The sequence below is a fragment of the Bombyx mori genome, chromosome 12, assembly GCF_030269925.1.
Source record: "Bombyx mori chromosome 12, ASM3026992v2".
In the NCBI taxonomy this organism is placed as follows: Eukaryota; Metazoa; Arthropoda; class Insecta; order Lepidoptera; family Bombycidae; genus Bombyx; species Bombyx mori.
The window spans coordinates 6,970,417-6,995,456 of NC_085118.1; the positions used below are offsets into that span (position 1 = coordinate 6,970,417).

General features: G+C 37.6%; 1 protein-coding gene across 1 annotated transcript in view; it reads left to right on the forward strand.

The window, feature by feature from the left end:
- LOC105841243 (ATP-binding cassette subfamily G member 4) overlaps window positions 1–25,017 on the forward strand; it is a 44,658-nt gene extending 19,641 nt beyond the window's left edge. The window contains exons 3-10 of the mRNA XM_012693267.4: window positions 15,343–15,529; window positions 15,628–15,773; window positions 17,720–17,967; window positions 18,327–18,428; window positions 19,258–19,424; window positions 19,936–20,122; window positions 20,922–21,178; window positions 22,649–25,017. Coding sequence (XP_012548721.2) covers window positions 15,343–15,529; window positions 15,628–15,773; window positions 17,720–17,967; window positions 18,327–18,428; window positions 19,258–19,424; window positions 19,936–20,122; window positions 20,922–21,178; window positions 22,649–22,993 — 1,639 coding nt within the window. The 3' untranslated portion in view covers window positions 22,994–25,017. The remainder of the gene's footprint in view (window positions 1–15,342; window positions 15,530–15,627; window positions 15,774–17,719; window positions 17,968–18,326; window positions 18,429–19,257; window positions 19,425–19,935; window positions 20,123–20,921; window positions 21,179–22,648) is intronic.
- Window positions 25,018–25,040: the final 23 nt, after the last annotated feature.

Consider the following 25,040-nt stretch of genomic DNA (forward strand, 5'->3'; position numbering starts at 1 on the left):
AACCAAAAAAATACGTTACAAAATGTACCACAGCTTGAACTGATAAGAGGCGTTAAGATCTACGCATTCATTGTGTTTCTCTAAAATAAAAGTATGAAGATAATTATTAATGCATATAAAATGAATAATTGTTTGCTCCATTGTATAGTGCGTAATATAATTTGATGATAAGCAGCATTTGCCAATGCAATTATCACTCGGCATAGATATAAAATTTAGGAACGGTTGCTTTGTGTTAAAAAATAACAGATAACAAAAACGCCTTGCTGTCCTCTAGTATTGCTAATAACCACGACCGACAGTAGCCTAGTAAATTTTGCCATCGTGCTAATAACAGCAAAATATTTTTTTTTTTAGAAAAGATTTGATGAGTTCTAGATAAATTCTAAAAAAATATAATAAATTCGTGATTCGATTCCCAGAATCGTAACTAAACCCAACAATTTTTTCGTTTGCAAGTACATTCCAACATGATCACAAATATCTGGATAATATTCAATTTATTATTGCTATCATTACGTGTAATAAAATAGTGTTGATATCAAAGTAAAGATGATTCACGTAGCAATGCTACTATTGTGGTTTTGTCAGTTTGTTAGTTTAGTTTTAAATTTTCAATCGTTGAATACACATTTATTATAATTTAAAAATTACAATAACACTGTGCAAATAAACGCTATTTTTGTACTTAGACTACTTACTACATTATACAATTAAAAGTTTACCTGCATTCAAAGACATTCAAAAATATAGCGCCAATAATACTTAATAATAGGTTAGTGTTTATTCTTCAACGTAATAAATAAATAGTAGATTTATTAGATAAATTATTCATTTATTATAAACTAAATAATAAATAGGAAACAAATAATTTATGAATGAGAGCATCTCTTTAAGATTACCAATCATAAATAAAGATAAAAAATTATTAAATGCATTATTGACTTTTGTTACTACAGTTTCTTGATTTTTGAAATATTATGTCATAGGAAACAATTCATGATTAATTATTGTTACCTTTTTCGATCTGCTGAATTTATATTCTAAATAAAATTTATAATTTGAAAACGAAGCAGTCGCACAATGTTCACATAATCTGAGCGATAAAAACCCACATTTTTCGTTTGAAATACTATAATTATATTTAATTTGATATAATAAATCTTTGAAACATTCATTTATATAGCTATGCCCAAGTAACGTCATTAGTACATAAACGTGAACCAAACAATCAACTAGCAATTAAACAAAGATTCTGATTACAAATATAACTCGTTTCCCGCTATGTCGGTGCGAGTGAGTGCAAGCGTACTGAAGGCCCAAAGTCCGTCTAATACTAAAATGAGTCAGTGTTTACTAACAATGACCCCGATCACTCGGAACCGTAATAATACTAATGCATAGTTGTATTTGGTACAAACAATGGCAATTAAGTACCGATTTGCTAATTGTACTAATAATTTTGTGATATAGTGAATTAATTTCGTATAGTGGTACTATTTGCTATTTACGTTCAATAGCCCTAAGTGTAAACTACGGAAGAGTAATCAATGCTGCTTTGTTTTCCTCACAAACTGAGGTTTTGTTTTCTGATTTTGAATGCTGGCGTCTTTGGGTGAGAAGTATTCAATATGTTTTTATTAACTTACTAAGTATCTATGTAGCGGAATTTTTAAACGTGATCTTCGCCTTCACGCTCGGATTGAACTAAAACTTCTCACACTTATCAAGGACCGACGACAATACAACCTCTATATATAAAAATGAATTGCTGTTCGTTAGTCTCGCTAAAACTCGAGAACGGCTGGACCGATTTGGCTAATTTTGGTCTTGAATTATTCGTGGAAGTCCAGGGAAGTTTTAAAAGGTAGATAAATACGAAAATACTCGGTATTAAATAAAAATAACATTTTTGTTTTTCCTTTGATGTGTCCTCCGTTGGAACGATTCTTTTTGTTTGTTTTAAGTTTATTTTATACAAAAATTTTGGTAATTTATTTATAGATTGAGGCACTACGAAATCTGTCGGGTCAGCTAGTACTTTAATAAAATTGTGCGATTATCGTGATCTGGATCTTCAGGATTAACGACGGTATGGATGATTAAAACGCGGCACGATAATATCTTGTGCTACGTACTAAAGCGTGTCCAGGCCTGTTGCCTTCATTGGAAATGATAGCCGTCTTCCATTTTCGATCCTTCGTTTAAACCCCGTATCGTCAGTTAGAAGAACTAGATTGCTCAAAGTTTGACAGGGAGAGTCCCATATAATGGTGATGCATTAAATGAAATGGTTAGATTATGAAATAAATCATAGAACGACCTAATGACCTGCTTTAACAGATGATGCACTAAACTTCTTCTTAATTATTATGAAATTATCATAGTTAAGGACTGAGAAAGCAAAAAGAAACAGCAGTTTAAAAACTAAAATGCTTTTGTAGATAGCTGAACTGAAAAGTAGACTAATATTAATCCATACTAATATTTATAAATGTGAAATTGAATATGTTTGTCCTTCTTTCTCGGATTAATCGAAGCAACGAATTGACATTATTTTTTATAAATTATAGCCTTAGTACAGAAGAGCGTCATAGGCTACTTTTTATCCCGATAAATATTTCATTCCTACGGGAAACTTTTATTACATTTAGAAAATTACTTGCCACTTTAGAATAATTAATTGACACTTTTCCTTGACCATGCAGCCTATTGTTTGATAATTTACTTCAATAAAAAAAAAGAATAAAAATCATTTTATCATTTAAAAAAAAACAAGGGGTACTTTTAAGATATTTTGTAATTAATGACTTTACTTTTACTAAAATCTATACCTAAATAAAATATTTACAATAATTGACATCTAGCATCCCACGCATTTTAAAGATAAAATGAGTTTTTTCTTAACCACTATTCTGTTTGATCTTATAGAAAATTATATTCCACTTTTTAGTTTTCAGCTCTCTGCAAAAGTGTGTCTTTTTGTTTGTTTTTTAAACTAATATTTTTAAGTTGCTTTAGATGAATAGACGTGGTCACGATCCACCTTACGTTCACTGGTTCCCGAAGACATAACAAATCACAGAATGAATGCCACCGCCTACTCTGAGACATGGAAGGAATAAATTCTGAAATGAACTGGAATGGAATGAACTCCCCTGCACGGTCTTTCCCGACCACTAGGACATTATCATGATCAAACGAGATTTGCGGAGTGTACTCGGCAGTAGGCAGCGACTTGGCTATGCCCCTGGCATTACTGATGTCCATAGGCAACAGTACCTACTTACCATCAGGTGGGCTGTATACTCATCTGCCCACAAAAGTAAAAAATAAAAGGTATGAGGTTGCGGTCTCAATTACATTATAATACGGATATTCCACCCGTCAGACCGGAACATACGAATCTGACAGTGAACCAGGTAGGACAGTTCGAGAAATTCAATACGTATCAACACCAACCAATATCCAAGAAAGTTCTTAATATAGTTTTTTTTTCTATTGCCCTTGTAGGCAGACGAGAATACAGCCTCCTGATGGTGAGTGGTTACCGTCGCCCATGGACTTCAGCAATGCAGCAGGAGCAAAGCCAAGCCGTTGCCTACCGCTTAATACTCTCTACAAGCCTCGTTTGAAGAAGGACATGCCATAGCGCTCGGGAAACACCGTGGAGGGGAGCTCATTCTATAGCCGGATGGTACGTGGCAAAAAATACCTCTAGAAACGCACTGTCGATGAACGCAGTGGTTCCAGATAATATGGATGAACTGTGCTCCGATGGCGGGAGGTGCGATGATAAAAAAGAGATGAGGGGATCATCTCAAACAATTCCTCAGAGCACTCCCCATAGATGTTTAAATTTTATCACTGTTATTCTTTCATCGTGGTAGTCCCTCGTGAATATGCTTTAAATACACTTGAAAAGCAGGTTCTTGCAGAATTTGAGCCTCAACATGTTCGCAACACGCGATTCGTGTCCTCCAAAGCCTTCAAAATCAGGTTTTATATTTATATCTATCCGGGTCGGCCTGAACAATTAGGCCAATTCTGATTTCCATTAAAATCAAAAAGAAATAAAATATTTAGAATACATAGTATGTTCTATAAATAAATAAAAAACGACCATGATGAAATGTAAAAAAAAATTCGGGTATTATTTTTATTTCACGAAACCAGTTGGACCAGTTACAATAATAATATACTCGTTTTTTAAATTGTGGACATACATTAATTATGTACAAGTGATTTCACGTTAGAGATTCGCAAAAACTAGTTTCAAAAAAGTATGTATTATTATTATTGAAGTGAAACGTCTTTAGGCGTGTTGAGAGTAAAATTCAACTCGCGACAGATTCGTTATGTCTAGAGAGAAAATATACAATTTCGGACGAGCGAGAGTGAGAAAATAGATAGAGCGTCTCGCGAACCACTCGACTTCAGAGAGGGAGAACTAGCTAGGTCGCTCTTATACAAATTCTATTCCTGACATTTTCGTATGAAACAAAAGTATGGTTTCAATTTGTTTTATTTACTAACTCTATTCAACATAATATATTTGTTTATTTAATTACATCTCCATAAAAATGCCTATGCTACGTTCTAAATTTAACCGCATGAATACTACGCGACAAAACATTTTTCTCCAAGGATGTATTGCTAAATTCTGCGGGTTGAATTTTTGTTACAATGTTTGATATACAATGATGTTTTCCCGATTGTAAAAAATCCGGTAAAAAGCGGTGAGCAATAAAATAAAAACCTGTGTTAGTGTTGGAATACGTGTTTATCACACGAATGTTTACCCCATGTAGGCATTGAATCCAAGAAAGAACCTCGGCCTAACAGTCAAGGGGCTAACTACTTCGCCGCCAAATCAGTCATTAATATTTACCTAATTAAGAATTCATAGCACCCCTTAAATACAGTTTAAGAAAGCTAAATATAAAACTTCGATTCCTTTTTCACGAATTCATTTCTTTTACATCTCCTTAACTGAACGCTTCACGTAATATTTATTTATTCACAAAAAAATCTCGGTAATATAAAATTAAATATAGATAGATCGTCAAACTAGAAATCATTATCATATCAAGTTTTCGTTTTGTGATTCAGGTTTCATAACATGAGTTCTCATTCACAGAGCACAACTAAAAAATAAGAAATTGAAAACATTTTGAAGCATCTAGAGTTAAACGGGTAAATGCCCCAAGAATTTGTTTCCTACCTATTCGCTGGTTGCCTAAGGTAACTGATATTCCAGATACGCGCGGACTGGTGGATAGCTCACAGGATCACTAGTACTAGCAAGAGCATTGCTTCAGATAATCTACCACCGAATCATATTCGGGACCCACTGAGAAGGTATGGCGAGAAACTCAGTCATATGGGTCACCCGGGTGACTCAAAAGAGAGAGTTTGCCAAAAACACATAAGAAACAAGAACAAGACAATCAGGTTCCGAAAACAAAATCAATTTCATCGGAATAAAGGAGCCCTAAACCGTAGCAGTCAAACCATATTACTGTCGAGAAGATCGTATGCTATGTTTTCAGTTATAATTTATCTAACAATTGCATTCTCACCGTATACAAAGGCTAACTCATTTTTTATGCTGCTCCGCCCTTTAAACCGAAACACGTCACTGCTTCACCGTAGAAATAAGCAGGATAAGTGATACCTAACCGTACACAAGATTCTACACCACACCACCAATTAAATTTAATACCCTACGACCAGTAAAGATTCAAGTAAATTTTAAGCAAATACTCATTCTGCAAACATATCAGTGTGCTTAGTGCAAGATTTTTAACGTTTTCGATCACGTAAAAGTTATCTCAAATTTCTATGCAGTTGGAACAACGCCCCTAGCGGCAAACGTAGGCAATTGTACTCGTATCGTAATCATCATTATTCTCCTGCCCTTCTCCCAGTCACCTGGGGTCGGCGCAACATGTTTTCTCTTTTCTATCATATACCATTTCTTCGCTTACTCCCCTTTTACACATATCGTCTTTCACGCAATCCATCCATTTCTTCTTAGGTCTACCTCTTCCTCAATATACTTCCACATTCATAGTTAATACTCTCGTACCAACCTCATTTTCATTTCTTCTCATGACATGTCCATACCATCCCAAACGCGCACTTCTCAGCTTCTCTGTCACAGGTGCCACTTTCAGACTTCCTCTAACATATTCGTATCGTAATCATAATCGCAAAAAAAAACGCACTAAGCACACTGAACTGTTTCGTTTCGCCAAATCGAAAATAGTCTCAGTAAATTGAGAGAATAAATTCTCAAGCTATGTAAATGAATAGCAAAATTACTTAACCCCTGGTACAGTAAACAGGACATTACATTTTTGCATTTCAGAAAAACTAACAGAGAATTAATAAATTTCGAATTACTCAACTCAAATTCTGTTTTAAATAATACTTTACGTGTTGATAATTTGTAAGGAAAACATTAATTATACTCACACCAATATACATACTTCATTTATTAGTACTAATGAAGGTTGATTGCAGAACCGAAGCGATCTGCAATAATGATGATCTAGTTACTTGGACAGGCCCCTGGTTTTATCTTCGCCGGCACGCTGTCTATTATTTGGAGCGTAAGGAAGTTCACAATCAATGGATATTCCACAACGACAAAATTGGTTACGAGATCTGTGATGTTTTTTTATGGCACTACACAAGAAACCGGGCCCGCGGTTGGTCTCATGTGTATCGCAATATATGGACAAAAAAACCTTAATGCCAAGAGCAATTTTGAAACATGCGATCGACTCATCAATTGTATTGTATATAAACTTGACATCCCGGCTGTTCCGTAGTAAAATTAGTTTAGACGTATACCCTTGTAATCTGACAATGCGCCCAAATAAGTACTAATTACGGAAATTGAATTTTTTTTCTGTTTTAATTTTTATTACACATTTTATTATTTCTTCATCACGCAAGCTAATCGTGAACTCGTGCCAGATATGTATTTCCTTAGAAAAATCGGTACCTACCGCAAGATTTGAACTTTTGAATGGTAAAGCCCGACTATGACAAGCAATTTTTTACAAATCCTATTTAATTTTAATCTAAAAATTCCTTGTCTTTGAACTTAATTAAAGTATTTTTTTTCCCTGCCTAAGCTGATAGTCTTTAGAGGCAATGTCAGCATAACCGGGCGAATAGACGAGCTCACGGGGCTCAAACCGGGAATGTTGCCAACATTGGCCCTAGTAAGTAAGATCAGTGTTTCGCAAAATCTACCACCGGATCGGAAACGCGACCCACTGAGAAGACCCGGCGAGAAACTCAGTGGGCAATTAAAGACAACCGTCAAGTTGTCTATGTCTCAATTCTCCGCTCAAAAACGCAAATAACAGTAAATCAAGTGAGGCACCGAGGACCGAGAGGCCCGGTAGTGGTGGGGTCGATGACCGGCAAATTCAAAGTCACTTTACCCACCAGTCTTTATAATTGGAGGTTCTTTTTTTTATTGCTTAGATGGGTGGACGAGCTCACGGCCCACCTGGTCTTGAATCGTTACCGGAGCCCATAGACATCTACAACGTAAATGCCGCCACCCACCTTGGGACATGAGTTCTAAGGTCTCACTTGTAACAGTACAACGGCTGCACCGCCCTTCAAACCGAAACACATTACTGCTTCACGGCAGAAATAGGCAGGATGGTGATATCTATTTACCTGTGCGGACTCACAACGGACGGAGAGAGAGAGAGAGAGAGTATTCTTTATTGTACACCAAAAAACAAATAAACAGTGCGATACATTAAACACAAAAAAGTACAATGGCGGTCTTATCGCTACGAGCGATCTCTTCCAGACAACCATCAGGTGGACAAGAATCATTTGGAAACGAACTACGCGCGGTGTACCAATCCAGTGAAATACATATGCATATATGTACACATACATATACACGTACATACATACATTCGTAAATATACATACAATTAATACACAATGTATTACAATATAATAACAATTATTTAAAAAAAAATGTTGCTTCTTTACACATAAATAAGAATAAGCAATTTACATATAAAAGATACTTAAAATACCTTTGAAACATATACAATTGAAGTAGATACCAATTTCAGAAATCTACCTTATCACATATTAAACTGGTTGACTAATATTTAAAAAAACGGACCTTGTTGAGCAACAACATTTTTAATCAGCTCGACTCTTACGGGATGTGTACCGCCCCCAACGCGTAAACGGAAGTCCCACGGCTAAATCACGTAGAAAAATAAAAAAGTTTTGCCGATACTAGAAATCGATTAATTGGTAACATAAAAGTATAAAATTTAAATACGAACAAAACCAATTTATATATTTTCCGTCTCGTGCTGCATTTGCTGTCTGCGGTCTGTTATTGAGTTCTGAATCACACTACAACGTGTTTTAAATCGAACACATTTTAATTTAGCGATTTCCTTATACGTACAACGAAATTTTAGTATTAACTTTTGACTTTGTACATTGACCCTTCAAACCAAAATGCATTAATGTTTCCAAGCAGAAATCGGATGGTGGTCCTACCACCAATGGAAATACTGCATTACTACAATGTGTTTTGTGGCATTATTTTTTTCTACCATCCGTTTGAAATGAACTCCTTTGCACTGTATTCCCCGAGCGCTATGCCATGTTCTATCTTTTATTTGTCTATTGCTTATGCACGCTTTTCTGCAATGGCTAAACGAAATATTGTTCCAAATTAAACCAGTCATCAATTTTGAGTTGCTTAATGTTTGAAATAACATATGGTTGTACGAGTATACATTGTTTTCATTGTCTTTCAAATCTAAAAACGAATGTGACATAGTCGCGAACGCGCGTCATTAAAACGATAAATTAAATTCTGCTAAACACTACTACAGCTGACGAAATATTCCTTGCACCTGCAAAATAATTTATAATCTCCATAAATATTAATAACCATAATGATAATATACATTGTGATTACTCATTAATAAAACAAATACACGCCTGTGTTACATCAACCAACTTTTTTTTTTTTTTTTTTTTTTTTTTTTTTTTATGATTGAAAGTTTACTGGTGGCCCGAAGGCCTTTCCAGTTTCACCAGGACAGGTGGGCGAGCAAAGGCTCAGCCAAGAGGGGTGGGATTTGCTAACAACTGCCCGAGCGCCTCCGAAGGAGACCTAACAACTCAAGAGCAATTGTTTCGCGAATGAATCTACTACCGGATCGGAATCGCGACCCGCTGAGAAGATCCGGCGAGAAACTCAGCGGGCTGATGCATGGGTTAGGTTGCACGTCGACCTCTTTGTCGAGTTCGACGAGTACGGTTACCGGGGTCCCTAAGCCTGCCCCTAGTATTAGAGCTGAAGGCATCTAATGCAAAGGTTATTGGATCTGATGGATCCGTAAGGACGTGTCTAGGGCGTCGACGGTGACTGGCTCCTGCATGATCAGGATTCGGGGAGTAGTCAGCGGCGGCAACGATAAGGCGATTATCATGACGCATAGCCTTATCGAAGTATCGTTCCGACGCTGACTTCATGTATTTCCGAATTGATTCGAGGCCCAGGTCGTCGTGTAGGTCAACGTTCCTCACGAACCACGGAGCCCCGACAGCTAACCTGCAAAAGCGGGATTGTAGGGATTGGAGGGTGTCTATGTGTGTGCGGGCCGCGTGAGCGAACACCACACTCGCGTAAGTCATGACGGGCCTTATGCAAGTTTTGTAAAGTGTCACCTTGTTCCGAAGGGACATTTTACTCCGCTTACAGATCATGGGGTAGAGTCTACCGAGAATAAACGCGGCACGGTCACGGACTGATTTTATATGCGGGCGGAATGTCATCGATACATCAACCAACTGTTCGATAAAGAATATTATAAAGATATATATTTATAAAATAAAATATTAATTAATAGACTACGAGGATGGCTTCTAAAGTATAGTAATAAAAAACCCATAAAATCTTCTTGCCTTGCTTGTCTTGAACCGGTCTGACAGATTGAACATACTCAAGATACCTCTAATTAGTTTCATGTACTATCAATGGCTTGGCGACAAGTTCGTCTGAAAAAAAAGTTGATTAATGTAAAATTATAATTAAAAAAATTGCGTAATTTAAATTTTAATTAATTAATTTGTGGAAATAACGACGAAGGGAAGAGTTTCCATCGAATTAGTGTAATTGCTCGGTAGACCGACGCCGCGACAGTCCGAATTTTGTCGTAGAAAATATCGCAAGCGAGATTCAGGCATCTGTCAAATATATTATATTCTATAATGGCTACCCACGACAAATTTAAAGGCTAAAATTCATTTTAAGGTCAAAGTCAAATTTCTGTGCAAAAAAGTATAAATCATTTTTTTATCAATCAATAATAATTACAATCAATTTAAATTGCGTACCTACTTAGCTAATTGGAGTCTCTATAAAAATATATAAATAAACATTTTTCGATGCACTTTCGTTTATAAAAAATCTTACTAAGCAATTGCCACTGAACAAAAACCATCATCGCAAAAAATAAAAATAAAATAATCAGAAATAAACTGACTTTAATAACCTTTGATCACGACACCATATCGCGACTGTCGATCATATTATTATTATGATCGAACTCACAATTTTACTGGAATTGATACAGTCGACCTGATGGTTCAATAATATAGGGCTTGGCTTACTTTTACAATTATTTTCACAGAGTGGTTTGACTAGATAAACCTAGAATTACTAGAATAAAAGAACTAGAACCAAATTAATGATTGAAAAATTATGATATGATTTGAAAAATTATGATATGATTTGAAAAATTATATTTGATGAAAAATTAAATTAATGATTACGAAATTCCTTATCTGCTATTAAAGTATCAATGAACTTTATCTAATTTTACGAACCAATTTTTTTTTATTATATCTTCTATCAGTATCAATTCAGCATTGGCATTTTAGTGATTTAAAACATTTTGTTACTATGGATAGACAACTCATAACTCGTTTGGTATCAAACTGTTAACAGAATTCGTAGACAACATAACGTGAATCCGTAAACATCACATTTTCACAAATGAGTCCATTTTTTTCTCACCACTTCCTAATGCAGTGGTTCCCAAACTTATTTTGTCTACTGCCCACTTTAAGAATAAATTCTTTTTAGCGCCCCCAATTTTCTCTACCTACATAAAAAGCACTATAGCAAGAGCTCAGTCGTGTCTAAGAGTTCTTTGTAGATGAAATTAAAAATCGCCTCCCAAGCCTCTACACAACGGCCCCATTTTTTTCTGGGTCTCTTACTGCCCCATTAGGCCTGCAGCGCCCACAAAGGGGCGTTATCGCCCACTTTGGGAAAGACTGCTTTAATGCTACCATTCAAATCCAAACTCAACGACCTCGTAGAGAACAAACAAACGATCGAACTAATGGGAAAACTTATTAAATTACTAAGAGAAAACAATAAAATCGTTCTGAAATAAAAGACAAATAAATATTAGAAAAAACAACTGCTATCGTTAACACCACTTTTAAATATAGTTTTTACATAACATGCAAATGAACAAAAATCACTGATGACGTGAATTACGCTCTCGAAAGATGAACAGTCAGAATTTTTTGCGTTGTATTGCAGATTCACAAAATAGAAAAACTTTATTTTTAGTTTGTTTTTTTTATTGCTTAGGCGGACGAGCTCACGGCCCAACTGTTGTTAAGTGATTACCGGAGCCCATAGACATCTATACTAATATTATAAAGAGGAAACATTTGTTTGTTTCGAATAGGCTCCGAAACTACTGGACCGATTTGAAAAATTATTTTTCCATTAGAAGCCGACATTGTCCCTGATGAACATAGGCTACCTTTTTTTTTTTTTTTTTTTTTTTGGTTTCATGTATGTTTTAATGTTTCCGAAGCGAAGCGAGGGCGGGTCGCTAGTCTAACATAAATGCCGCCATCCACCTTGAGATATGAGTTCTAAGGTGTCAGTATAGTTACAACGGCTGCCTCACCTTTCAACGGGTACCTACCCGTGCGGACTCACAAGAGGCCCTACCACCAGTAATTACGCAAATTATAATTTTGCGGGTTTGGTTTTTATTACACGATGTTATTCCTTCACAGTGGAAGTCAATTGTGAACATTAGTTAAGTACGCGTTTCATTAGAAAAATTGGTACCTGCCGGCGGGATTCGAACACGGGATTCGGACGTCTTATCCTTTAGGCCACGACGACTTGTAGTAACATAGTTTTTCTTTTTAGTTTAAGAAAGTAGATAATTCCTGTGTCGGTTTAAGTAATAAATAATAAATAAATAAATATTTACTAACAACCACGCCACGTTAACTGGTCCCGTGAGTGATAAGTTCGTAAAGAACAAGATTTTTATGATACACATACATATATTTAATATACATCCATAACCCTGGAGAAGACATTTATATTTATTATACAAATATCTTCCCTTGGCGGGATTCGAACCCGCGACCCCCTTATGTAGTGACCATGTCACTTAAAGATTGTAATAAACGATTAATAAATAAACAAAACGCGTTTGACGGTCAGTGCTCTCGTTAACGAATATAGAAATCTAAAAATCTTTAGTGCAATTCTTTTGTAAACTTTTTGAAGTGGAAACTTCTTTAGAATCGTTGTGATTTCAAACCGGATGCAACGGAAAAAACGACAGGTAAGAGACACAAATACAAAAATGTGTAGAATGAAGCCAGCAAAGAATGAGACAGAAATATACATACTATTTAATACAGCGCCATCTGTGAGATTTTTTAATACTAACGTGTGTATGAAAGCTCTTGTAGTGAATTTTAATTTAGGATTATACGTGAAATTAAAATATCAATTCGCAGAGGGCGCTACCTTACAATTATTTACTAATGACAAAATTTTACATATACTTAAGACGTTTAGGATAATTGTATTAACGTCACACATCACCTCGACATTAGATAGGTCATCGAAACAAGTTGTAGCGGAGGATTTCCTTCACCGCTTCAAATTGTCCGACGATATTAGGGAACTCCTTAGAGCTAAGAACGCCTCGATACGCGCATACGACAGGTATCCTACCGCGGAAAATCGTATTCGAATGCGTGCCCTACAACGCGACGTAAAGTCTCGCATCGCCGAAGTCCGAGATGCCAGATGGTCTGATTTCTTAGAAGGACTCGCGCCCTCCCAAAGTTCTTACTACCGCTTAGCTCGTAGTCTCAAATCGGATACGGTAGTAACTATGCCCCCCCTCGTAGGCCCCTCAGGCCGACTCGCGGCGTTCGATGATGACGAAAAAGCAGAGCTGCTGGCCGATACATTGCAAACCCAGTGCACGCCCAGCACTCAATCCGTGGACCCTGTTCATGTAGAATTAGTAGACAGTGAGGTAGAACGCAGAGCCTCCTTGCCACCATCGGATGCGTTACCACTCGTCACCCCGATAGAAGTTAAAGACTTGATCAAAGACCTACGTCCTCGCAAGGCTCCCGGTTCCGACTGTATATCTAACCGCGTTATTAAACTTCTACCCGTCCAACTCATCGTGATGTTGGCATCTATTTTCAATGCCGCTATGGCGAACTGTATCTTTCCCGCGGTGTGGAAAGAAGCGGACGTTATCGGCATACATAAACCCGGTAAACCAAAAAATCATCCGACGAGCTACCGCCCGATTAGCCTCCTCATGTCTCTAGGCAAACTGTATGAGCGTCTGCTCTACAAACGCCTCAGAGACTTCGTCTCATCCAAGGGCATTCTTATCGATGAACAATTCGGATTCCGTACAAATCACTCATGCGTTCAACAGGTGCACCGCCTCACGGAGCACATTCTTGTGGGGCTTAATCGACCAAAACCGTTATACACGGGAGCTCTCTTCTTCGACGTCGCAAAAGCGTTCGACAAAGTCTGGGACAATGGTTTGATTTTCAAACTATTCAACATGGGCGTGCCGGATAGTCTCGTGCTCATCATACGGGACTTCTTGTCGAACCGCTCTTTTCGATATCGAGTCGAGGGAACCCGCTCCTCCCCACGACCTCTCACAGCTGGAGTCCCGCAAGGCTCTGTCCTCTCACCCCTCCTATTTAGCTTATTCGTCAACGATATTCCCCGGTCGCCGCCGACCCATTTAGCTTTATTCGCCGACGACACGACTGTTTACTATTCTAGTAGAAATAAGTCCCTAATCGCGAAGAAGCTTCAGAGCGCAGCCCTAGCCCTAGGACAGTGGTTCCGAAAATGGCGCATAGACATCAACCCAGCGAAAAGTACTGCGGTGCTATTTCAGAGGGGAAGCTCCACACGGATTTCCTCCCGGATTAGGAGGAGGAATCTCACACCCCCGATTACTCTCTTTAGACAACCCATACCCTGGGCCAGGAAGGTCAAGTACCTGGGCGTTACCCTGGATGCATCGATGATATTCCGCCCGCATATAAAATCAGTCCGTGACCGTGCCGCGTTTATTCTCGGTAGACTCTACCCCATGATCTGTAAGCGGAGTAAAATGTCCCTTCGGAACAAGGTGACACTTTACAAAACTTGCATAAGGCCCGTCATGACTTATGCGAGTGTGGTGTTCGCTCACGCGGCCCGCACACACATAGACACCCTCCAATCCCTACAATCCCGCTTTTGCAGGTTAGCTGTCGGGGCTCCGTGGTTCGTGAGGAACGTTGACCTACACGACGACCTGGGCCTCGAATCAATTCGGAAATACATGAAGTCAGCGTCGGAACGATACTTCGATAAGGCTATGCGTCATGATAATCGCCTTATCGTTGCCGCCGCTGACTACTCCCCGAATCCTGATCATGCAGGAGCCAGTCACCGTCGACGCCCTAGACACGTCCTTACGGATCCATCAGATCCAATAACCTTTGCATTAGATGCCTTCAGCTCTAATACTAGGGGCAGGCTTAGGGACCCCGGTAACCGTACTCGTCGAACTCGACAAAGAGGTCGACGTGCAACCTAACCCATGCATCAGCCCGCTGAGTTTCTCGCCGGATCTTCTCAGCGGGTCGCGATTCCGATCCGGTAGTAGATTCATTCGCGAAACAATTGCTCTTGAGTTGTTAGGTCTCCTTCGGAGGCGCTCGGGCAGTTGTTAGCAAATCCCACCCCTCTTGGCTGAGCCTTTGCTCGCCCACCTGTCCTGGTGAAACTGGAAAGGCCTTCGGGCCACCAGTAAACTTTCAATCATAAAAAAAAAAAAAAAAATAATAATTGTATTTTAATTTTGGAAGGTTTCACTTCTACCACGTGTGAATTGCACACATTTTGTTTTTTAGTTTAAAAAAAAATCCCTTACATTTCTTCAGGAAGCCCACAAGTGGGAGCATATACGAAAACGGTCGTATACGAAACGAGAGAATGTTTCGGCGGAAATCCTGCTACATATTTCAAGATGATAAACTTATTGAAACGTTGACTATTAAGGAATCACTTACGATAGCAGCGGAACTGAAACTTGGAAATCATATCAGTGCGAGTCAAAAACGACAACGCGTATGTATTTAGCATTAAATCGAAAACTTAATACAAACGAGACAATAAAAATTCGTCATATAACATTCGAATTTCTTTAATCGTGTATTTTTCCTCAGGTAGAACAAATAATAATGTCTCTTGGGCTGTACGCAGTGGAGAATACTAAAGCCGGGAACCTATCAGGCGGACAAAAAAAAAGACTAACAATAGGTCTGGAACTAGTCAGCGATCCGCCCGTTATGTTCCTCGATGAACCAACAAGGTAAACTAAATTCAAACTATTAAATAATTACATTAATAACACGGGTCAACACCAAATTTGACTTTGATTGCAAATCATAAAATTTCGATATTTTAGATCGTAATTAGACGAAAAAAATATATATGGCATGAAACAGTTTGCTTTTGAACTTTAATAAATTGACCACATATGAAACAAAATGCATCAGCATCGTATTTACACTTTCGTGACATTTAAAGTTTTTCTGGGCTTGTACAAAACACCTGATCGTTGTTTATGACTCAAATGCCATTTAGTGGCACTCTGTAAACGTAAACACCCCAATTTCATAGCGCGGTTTTTTTGAAAGTATTAAAATTATTAAAACTTACAAAAAAAAAAAAATGAGTATTATTACTATAACTACACAAAAGCAAACTTTATACCAAAAAAAGGTATTTTATTTTCGTTTTTGTGAATAATTAACCGGAAAAACCTAGTATAAACGTTAAGACAAAGAAGGTTTTTTTTTTTTTTTTCAGGAGGTTATCGCCGGACTTCCGCCCTTCACCTGGGATGGAGGGCGGGGCATGTCGGAGTCGAACAGACTAAAACCTCCTGTCTCTCAACAACCAACGTCCAAACCTCGCATGAGACAAAACTCATGAAAAGGCAAAGGGGGGAAAGTGAAGCGTTTAGTGCGGAGCACATCTCTCCCATCACCCTCCCCCTCGGGACGCCGGACTGGCGGTCGTCGGCGCCACGACCACCAGCCCTCTCGGTCGGCAGGCTATCCGAAGCCCGCCTAGATGGCGCCGGTTAGAATGGTCTATCCTGCGGAATACCCCGCTGGGTCAGAACCAGCGTGGGTTGAGGGTAGCCGGCCTTCCATCACCCGGATGCTCATGCATAAAACGCGTGCAGAGCAGCTTGCACGTCGTCTTCTTAGGCCCCCTTCGCCGGTCCCCAGGCCGACATGTGAGGGGACCCGAAACACTTAGAGGGCCAGGGCGTGGCCATATCCGCCTCCCTGGCCCCCGCTCGACGGCGGCGGGCCTGTGCGTCTCTCACGCGCCCCGCCGCCTCCTTCTGCGAGATGGTGCACTCGCAGAAGTCGAGCATCGCCTTCCACCACTCGTCGTCACCGAGCATCGATGCCACAACACTCGGCAACGACAAGTCGTTTCCTATTTTTGCGACGAGGACACGGCGCCACCCCTCCCATGCGGGGCAGGCGACGAGCGTGTGCTCCGCCGTGTCCAAGTCGCAACTACAATGGTGGCACTCTGCCGTCGGCTCGGCTCCGATCCGGTGCAGGAACTCACCGAAGCAACCATGCCCAGTGAGCACCTGCGTGAGCCGGAAAGTGAGGCGTCCGCTGTCACGATTCACCCAGTTCACAAGAACCGGGCGAATCGCCTCGACGGTCCTACGACCAGCCGAAGCATCGGCCAGCCGTCTGGACCATGACTTCAGCACGGACCGCCGAGATTGGGCCCTCCGCGCTCTAACCACACTGGGGCTGGGACGCGCCACGCCCCGGACACGAAGGTCAGCCCGCCACTGATAGTCAGCAGCGAGCGCCTCCGCCTCCAGGACCCAAGGCGGCGTCCCAGCCAGTACACACGCCGCCTCGAAAGAGATGGTGCGATAACCACGGATGACCCTGACCGCGATGGTGCGTTGCGGCAGCTTTGCTACCCCCACGGCCAGGGAGTTGTGCAATGGACATTTTTTCTTTAAATTAACAATACGAAAGTTAACAAACACTTTATTTTTTTGTGTTAATAAAAACATTTCTAGACCACATTCAAAAGAGTGTGTATACTAAGCTGAAGATTTGAAAAATCATTATTAAACTTCTAATAAATTTCTACAAATTTCTATTATATAATTCAATATAATGTATATTTGCAATACGTCGGGTTAATTTTCATTTTATTTATTTATATTTTTTTAATGCAATTATGACATTATTTCTGTTTCAGTGGACTAGATATTTCGGTAGCAAAAAAATTAGTCAATTTACTTCACCTGTTAGCACGGCAAGGACGAACGATGGTGATAACTATGCATCAACCTTCACTCAGTCTACTTCAGATGGTGGACAGGCTATACGCAGTCGTTGCAGGAAAGTGTGCTTATATGGGCTCCGTGCCTCTGCTACTGCCATATTTAAACCAATTGAACCTACCAGACTTAAGGTGCTTGTCGTATCATGACCCTGTTGAATATTGTAAGTGATTTTCATTCAATTTTGGCGGTATTTTTTTAACAATAATTTAAAAATAAGAAAGTGTAATAAATGTAATAAATGCTGGGAAGTAAATCGATTAGATAGACTATTGTCTAGCACTGATTTTACAAAAAGGCTACTAACTTAACTGACAACCCACCAGGTTTTCATTTCCATTATTTGAGACCAACACCAAATTTATTTATTTCTTAATAGTTTTGTTGGATTTTACAAAATGCCAAAACATAAATGAAGAAATCAAAATAAAATATTTTCATAAGTTTAAATATTAGTGTCAACACTGTAAGCTCGACACAAAGTTGATAATACAATTACAATACAAGAAATATTTATTACAGTAATAGAAATCAGTGGGACCTATGAAGAAAAATTAGTAGAAAAGTCTAAAAATGGAAGTAACAATTGTTGGGTTACTGAAGCGACTGATAGTCCAATTCTAGGTAAGAACTATCAAGAATCACCGAACCGTTATCCGTAATGGATCAGGCGATACAGCTCCCGTTGTCAGAGTATGAAGGTAATAACAAAAAATGCCAGCTCTGACCCAGCAGGTATTCCGTGGCACACAAGTGACGCAACCTTGGTAGGCTGTGGATAGCCAGCTGACTAAGAGACCCAGTGGTTATCGTAGGGTGGTGAGAAGTATTGACTGCGGTATCCTCTCTTACCTGCCTCGAGCAGGGATCAGACGTTCGGGCAGGAGTGCCGGGAAGCCGTTTCGTAGGTGACCTCCACCATATTAGAAGTTCCATATAACCCGCGCGTCCCGACCAGCTTCAGTTGAGGTCTGTCTCATCCAAGGTGTAGAAGCGGACAATTCATAGATAATAATACACTTAATATTTGAGACAGTTTTATTTCGCTCGACACCAACGTACCTCGCTTACCGCCTAGAACGCTTAGGCGGAACATGTGCAATTTATTTATAACAATATTTATATTTTTTATATCTACTTATTTTTCATTTTATCAAACAAAACTAAGGGCAAACAAAGTTATTTATTCACAATTAATATCTGAATAACTTATTTATGTATAAACAAGAAGTTAAGAACTTTTTTCCAAAGATATTCCTTGACTAGAATGTGTGAATTACGATGAGATAAAATTACGTTACTAAATATTATATATGAGTAAACATACGTTGATGTCTTAACTTGAAAAATCAAGAGAATCAAAGGACAATACAAAATATCTCTTATTGACATTTTGGTTATCGACAAGAAAAAAAAGTCAGAAAGAAATTCAAGCTAAGTTTATTTTTTTCAGAAAGACCGAAACTACTTAGAATTACTTCAACAAATGAGGAAATTAGTTTAACACTATTAACAGCTCCCAAAGAGAATTCGACAAATAAAATTATTTTGGCCCTGAAAAGCACATACTCTACCTCATTTTGGAAACAATTCATCACATTGACAAGAAGATCTGTATTAGTGAGTTATCATGCTATATTTTGAATAAATTCCTTTCCCACTATATAATATGAAGGGCTAGATGAAAAGGCTGATGCTAAAAACTAAAGCGATGGTAAAATAGTCATTAATTCTTCACACAAAAATGATTATCCAAGAAAACCATACTACACCAATTTTTGTCAACTCATATTAAAAATATATGAGAAGGAAAATGAAAAAATGAAAAATGTTAAGAAAGTTTACGACAAACTATAGCCGTTAAGTTCCATTTCTCCACAAAAAAATAAAGATGTTGAACTTCTCTAGCCTGATTTAATTGTAAGTTTAACACTGATACTAAAAGCCTACTAAATAACGAATTTGCTTACTCTTTTGCTACGATCATTGTTAATCTCAATATAAAGTTTTTAAAAGGAATTAGTTACTTAAACAACTATATTCTTTCAAAAATTCATTCCAAACTAGCAAAAAGGTTTCATCTTAAAATCCCAAAAAACTATTAAAATTATTTACTGTCTAATATTTTCAGAGTACGTGGCGAGAACCTTCATTTACGTTAACATTCATAAGTATTCACGGATTCATGGCATTGTTTATTGGCATCCTATTCAAGAATGTTGGCGAAGACGTCGAAAAAGTCAGAGATAACTACAACTTTCTGTACTTCAGTCTGATGTTCCTTATGTTCAACGCATTTAGTGCCGTCTCAATCAGATGTAAGTACATTAATGTTGCTATGCAAATAACCCAACGGATCTATTTTTATACTATTCTATTACTGAATATTTACAATGAGTTAAAGAAAATAAAATTAAAACCTGATTGAACAATAATTGGTTTCCGTCAGCAGGTCAAAAGAACCCGCAAAGATTCCAACCCAGTCAAAGGAAATATTGAAAGAATCAATGCATGTTAGATTCTTTGTATTTTAGTTATTTGGGATATAGGCAGTCAGACGATTATTGTATTGTTTGTATAGGATTTCGGAACTCACAGCACCAAATAAATTATCATAAGCTATGTCCATTTGATATGAAGAACCTCTTTTATTACTGCATCTGAAGCCTCGATGTAGATGACGACGAAATCTCAATTGCATTGCAAATACATAACCGCTGTCCAAACAAGTACAAAAAGGCTCAGGCCTGCTAATCTGGGACCTGGTCTTTAAACTGGAACATTATTGCTTCGTAGTAGAAATACACAAAATCGCTGTAACCATTAAGGCTCGCAAGACGCGCTACTGCCAATAAATAGGTACCAATTGTGCTAGTGTGATACTAAGAACGCTGCTACGCGATCTCTAGTGTATCGCTTTTTACGATGTGGTTTATAAGAAATGGAACAGTAATAAATAATAAATTTAGCAATGCTATTCTAGATACAACTCAGTCAATTTTTTATCTGTTTTTTTTCTTTTAAGAATCCTTTTCAAGTAACTAAAATCTAGATCTCGATAAATAATTATTATTTTAACTTTGGAACCATTTTTTTAATACTCCTAACTTTTTTCAGTTCCGGAACAAATCCCCGTTACCCGAAGAGAACATTTCAACCGTTGGTATACGACAGGCGCTTTCTACGCGTCAACTTTACTCTCTACGCTACCCATACAGACCGTGTGCACCCTTCTATACTCAATTCTCGTATATTGGATGACAGGACAATCTCCGAATTTAATTCGATTTACAATATTCAATTTCACTTTGCTGTTAGTCTCATACGTATCACTATGTATGGGTCTCCTTAATGGATCAATATTTAACGTAAAGGTTTGTCAATGTATTTTTTATTTTATTTGTATCATTAAGTGCGTAGAATGAGTATTTTGGATATTTTATATGTTTTATTTTAACTTACAACGTTTGTTTGTTGCATATAAACATGTTTGATTCGGTCAAAGCCCGCAAACAAAATTTAATTTAAATTTTTATTTTTTATTTTTTATAGCCTAGATGTGTGGACGAGCTCACAGCCCACCTGGTGTTACGTGGTTACTGGAACCCATAGACAACGTAAATGCGCCACACACCTTGAGATATAAGTTCTAAGATCTCAGTATAGTTACAGCGGCTGCCCCACCCTTCAAACTGAAACGCATTACTGCTTCACAGCAGAAATAGGCGGGGCGGCGGTACCCGTGCGGACTCACAAGAGGTCCTACCACCAGTAAATATTGTACCATTTTATCTATTTCTAGAGTTGAATTTCAATATGTTCAATTTCGATGAGATCGCATTTTTTTTTTCGGTAAGCATAATCGGAATCGATGTTCAAAATTGGCTTATTAATAACAATTTATTGTGACGAAACAATGAGCTAATAAATAAGTTAAATGAAATACACGTACCAGTGTCAGTGCTTTCCGTTGTTATATTGGTTTGATATTGCATTCAATTAAACTTCATTAATCGAACTTCAAAACTTCATACAGAGAGACTCTCAATTTGGACCGTATATCTTTATTTTTATTTGGTTAACAAATTAAAAGAAAATTTAAAATCGCGGGGTCGCACTCTTTTTAAATTTTATACAACCAGCATAAAGCACTACTAGTTTTAAATCACAATGTCATATATTATTTTATATATCGCGGGTTGAAGCGAAATTTCGCTTCATACGCGACATTTATCTTTATAATTAAAAGTCCGTTTTATTTGGTATGACCATCAATAATTCGATGTTTTAATTGAACTTCAATTATGCTTACCCCATTCAATTAGCTGACGAAGTATTTTCGTCATGATCTGTTTTATCCAAATTTTAAACTTTAAATAGCCCTGCTTTAAAATTCCAATAATGTCGCTTTAACTGAATATCGGTTAATTCGCTTAACTCGAAATAGCCTTTCACCCCTCGGTATTTTTTTTACATGTAATATGTAAAAATATATAGAGTACTTAAAAAAAATCGACGTCAGAAATTTCATTGCTTTGGCACATTCCTTATCAAAAGTTAGCCCACTGAGTTTCTCGCCGGAACTTCTCAGTGGGTCGCGTTTCCGATCCGGTGGTAGATTCTGCGAAGCACGGCTCTTGCTAGGGTTCGTGTTAGCAACGTCATCAGGCTTAAGGCTACGCTGATATAGCCTCTCAAGGCTATCAGCTTAGGTAGGAAAAAAATAAAAATATGAGCTAAAAAAAAATCAAAAGTGTCCTCCGTCCAGTGTCTTCACGAGAGATTTCTTCATCGACATCAATCAAAACTCCGACACTAAAAATATAATTTCTCTTTCATTTCAGAATGGAGTTATATTTGGTCCGCTAATGATTATGCCGTTCACTATATTCTCCGGGTTCTTCTTGCGTTACCGCGATGCGCCGTATTTCTTCCGCTGGATGTTTCAAATATCATTCTTGAAACACGGACTCGTTGGACTCGTGCTCTCCGTCTTCGGTATGGGCCGGTCTAACTTCAGCTGCCCAAAAATATTCTGTTACTACACTTACCCTACGCAGTTATTAATAGACAACCACATGGACAAAGAAGAATTTACATTAGCGATTGGAGCACTTTTCGCTATCAGCTTCGCATTGATTGCGACTTCTTTCGTGATCCTCAAAATTAGACTGAAGAGTAAATGGTGATGTGATATATGAACAAATTAATTAAGTTTTAGCAAAAATGCTTTACAGGGTAAAGTTTTTTTTTTAAAGGACGTTTTTGTAAGTCAACTGAATAACGCCAGTTAATAAAGATACTCAATAGTACTATTGTATACCAAATAATGTTACAAGATCTTATTTTTCATCACATATTTAGGTTTATATAATAATAAAACATCATCAATATCACTCAGATTATAGATTACTGATATATTTTGATAATTATAATGAAAATTGAGGATTACTCCCGTCCGCGCGTAGGAGGAATAGCACCTTAGACTACCAACGAATAGGAAGAGAGAAAAAAAAGAAGATTACTTCAATTTTTGTTTTGATATTGAAACCGCTACGTATGGATAATTAGTAGCAGTGTTTATACATACTTAGCGTATTTTATATTAATTTGTCTTTACAGCAGATTTGACATAGTTTGGTGAATCATTCTGGATTTTTAAATCATATCGTATCATATAAATTCATTACTACATTAGTCAAGTGCCGTAAGAGTTTAAGACAATTAAAACATTTGAACTCCGATAGATTTTTGTAAATGATAATAGAATTATTGCAGAAGATGAAAATTACATTTGTTGGTTATTCATTGACTTTTTGTTTTAGATAGTTGACTGTTTGTTTTTGACATAGAGTATAAGTATGGTAAATGAATTGTAATATAATTATTATAGATAAGGGTCAGGGTTTATAAAAATGTCGCTGGAGCTTCGTTAAACTTTACTTATTTTATTATAGTATAATAAACTACCAACCCAAAGCATTACAGCAAAATTGATCTATAACTACTTTGAATCAAATTCGAAAAATAAAGATGTTGTCGTGGCCTGAAGGTTAAGGCGCCCGGCCCATTCGTATCGATCGTGTGGTGGTGACGGTGTTCGTATCTCGCAAGCAGTTAGAAAAATTTCTAATCAAATAAATACTTGACATATATATTTTTTTATAGCTTAGATGGGTGGACGAGCTCACAGCCCACCTGGTGTTAATTGGTTACTGGAGCCCATAGACATCTACAACTTAAATGCGCCACCCACCTTGAGATATAAGTTCTAAGATCTCAGTATGGTTACAACGGCTGCCCTACCCTTCAGACCGAAACGTATTAATGCTTCACGGTAGAAATAGGCAGGGCGGTGGTACCTACCCGCGCGGACTCAGAAGAGGTCCTACCACCAGTAACAATTTTTACGAATGAATTCCACGATGAGAAATTATAATTTGCAAAATTACCATATATGTAATTGAGTTATAAGCCTCAAGCCGTGGCGTCGCGTGGCGGCATTTACAATGTAAGGTTTTTTTTAATGGCCCGTGTTATCAGACGAAGATACGATCCAGCTGATGGTGAGTGGTGAAGTCGATGTCTATGGGCTCCGGTAACCACTAAACACAATTGACAACATGGTTTCTTTTTCGTTTGGTACACCAAGGTTGTTTTTCTCAAAACCTGCTATTTTAGCGTTAATTTTGTAATAATAGTGTATGTAATAAACTATTGTGGTATTCAAAGTTTATTTCTTTAAGGTACAACTATACATATACAGCTACCAACTCTGCTCATAACAATTGTCATGAAAAGAAATTTAATAAACGTAATGTTGAATTTTAAATTATTAAATTTTAATTCATTTTTCGAATTTGATTAAAGATTCTTATTAAAATATCTATGTAAAAATAAAAACCGAAGACCAAAGAACAAAGATTTTTCAACACAATGACATGCTCGGTACAAATAAATAATTTTAATCAAATACAATATTAAAAAAACAACAAACAACTTTTATTATTGTTACACGAAAGAACAGGATTTGTTGAAAATGAGATATGTATTTCTTTTTTTTGAAGCGTAGGTTTTACCGATCGCGGTATGTTCATAGATGTATTGGCTGTTTTAATTATAGAACATTATGAATTCATCGGTTATATTTGTAAATATAAACTAAATTTTATAATTTCAAATGGACTGGCAACAAATACAACCTCTAATATGTTGTAGTGGTTTTATTTTCTTATT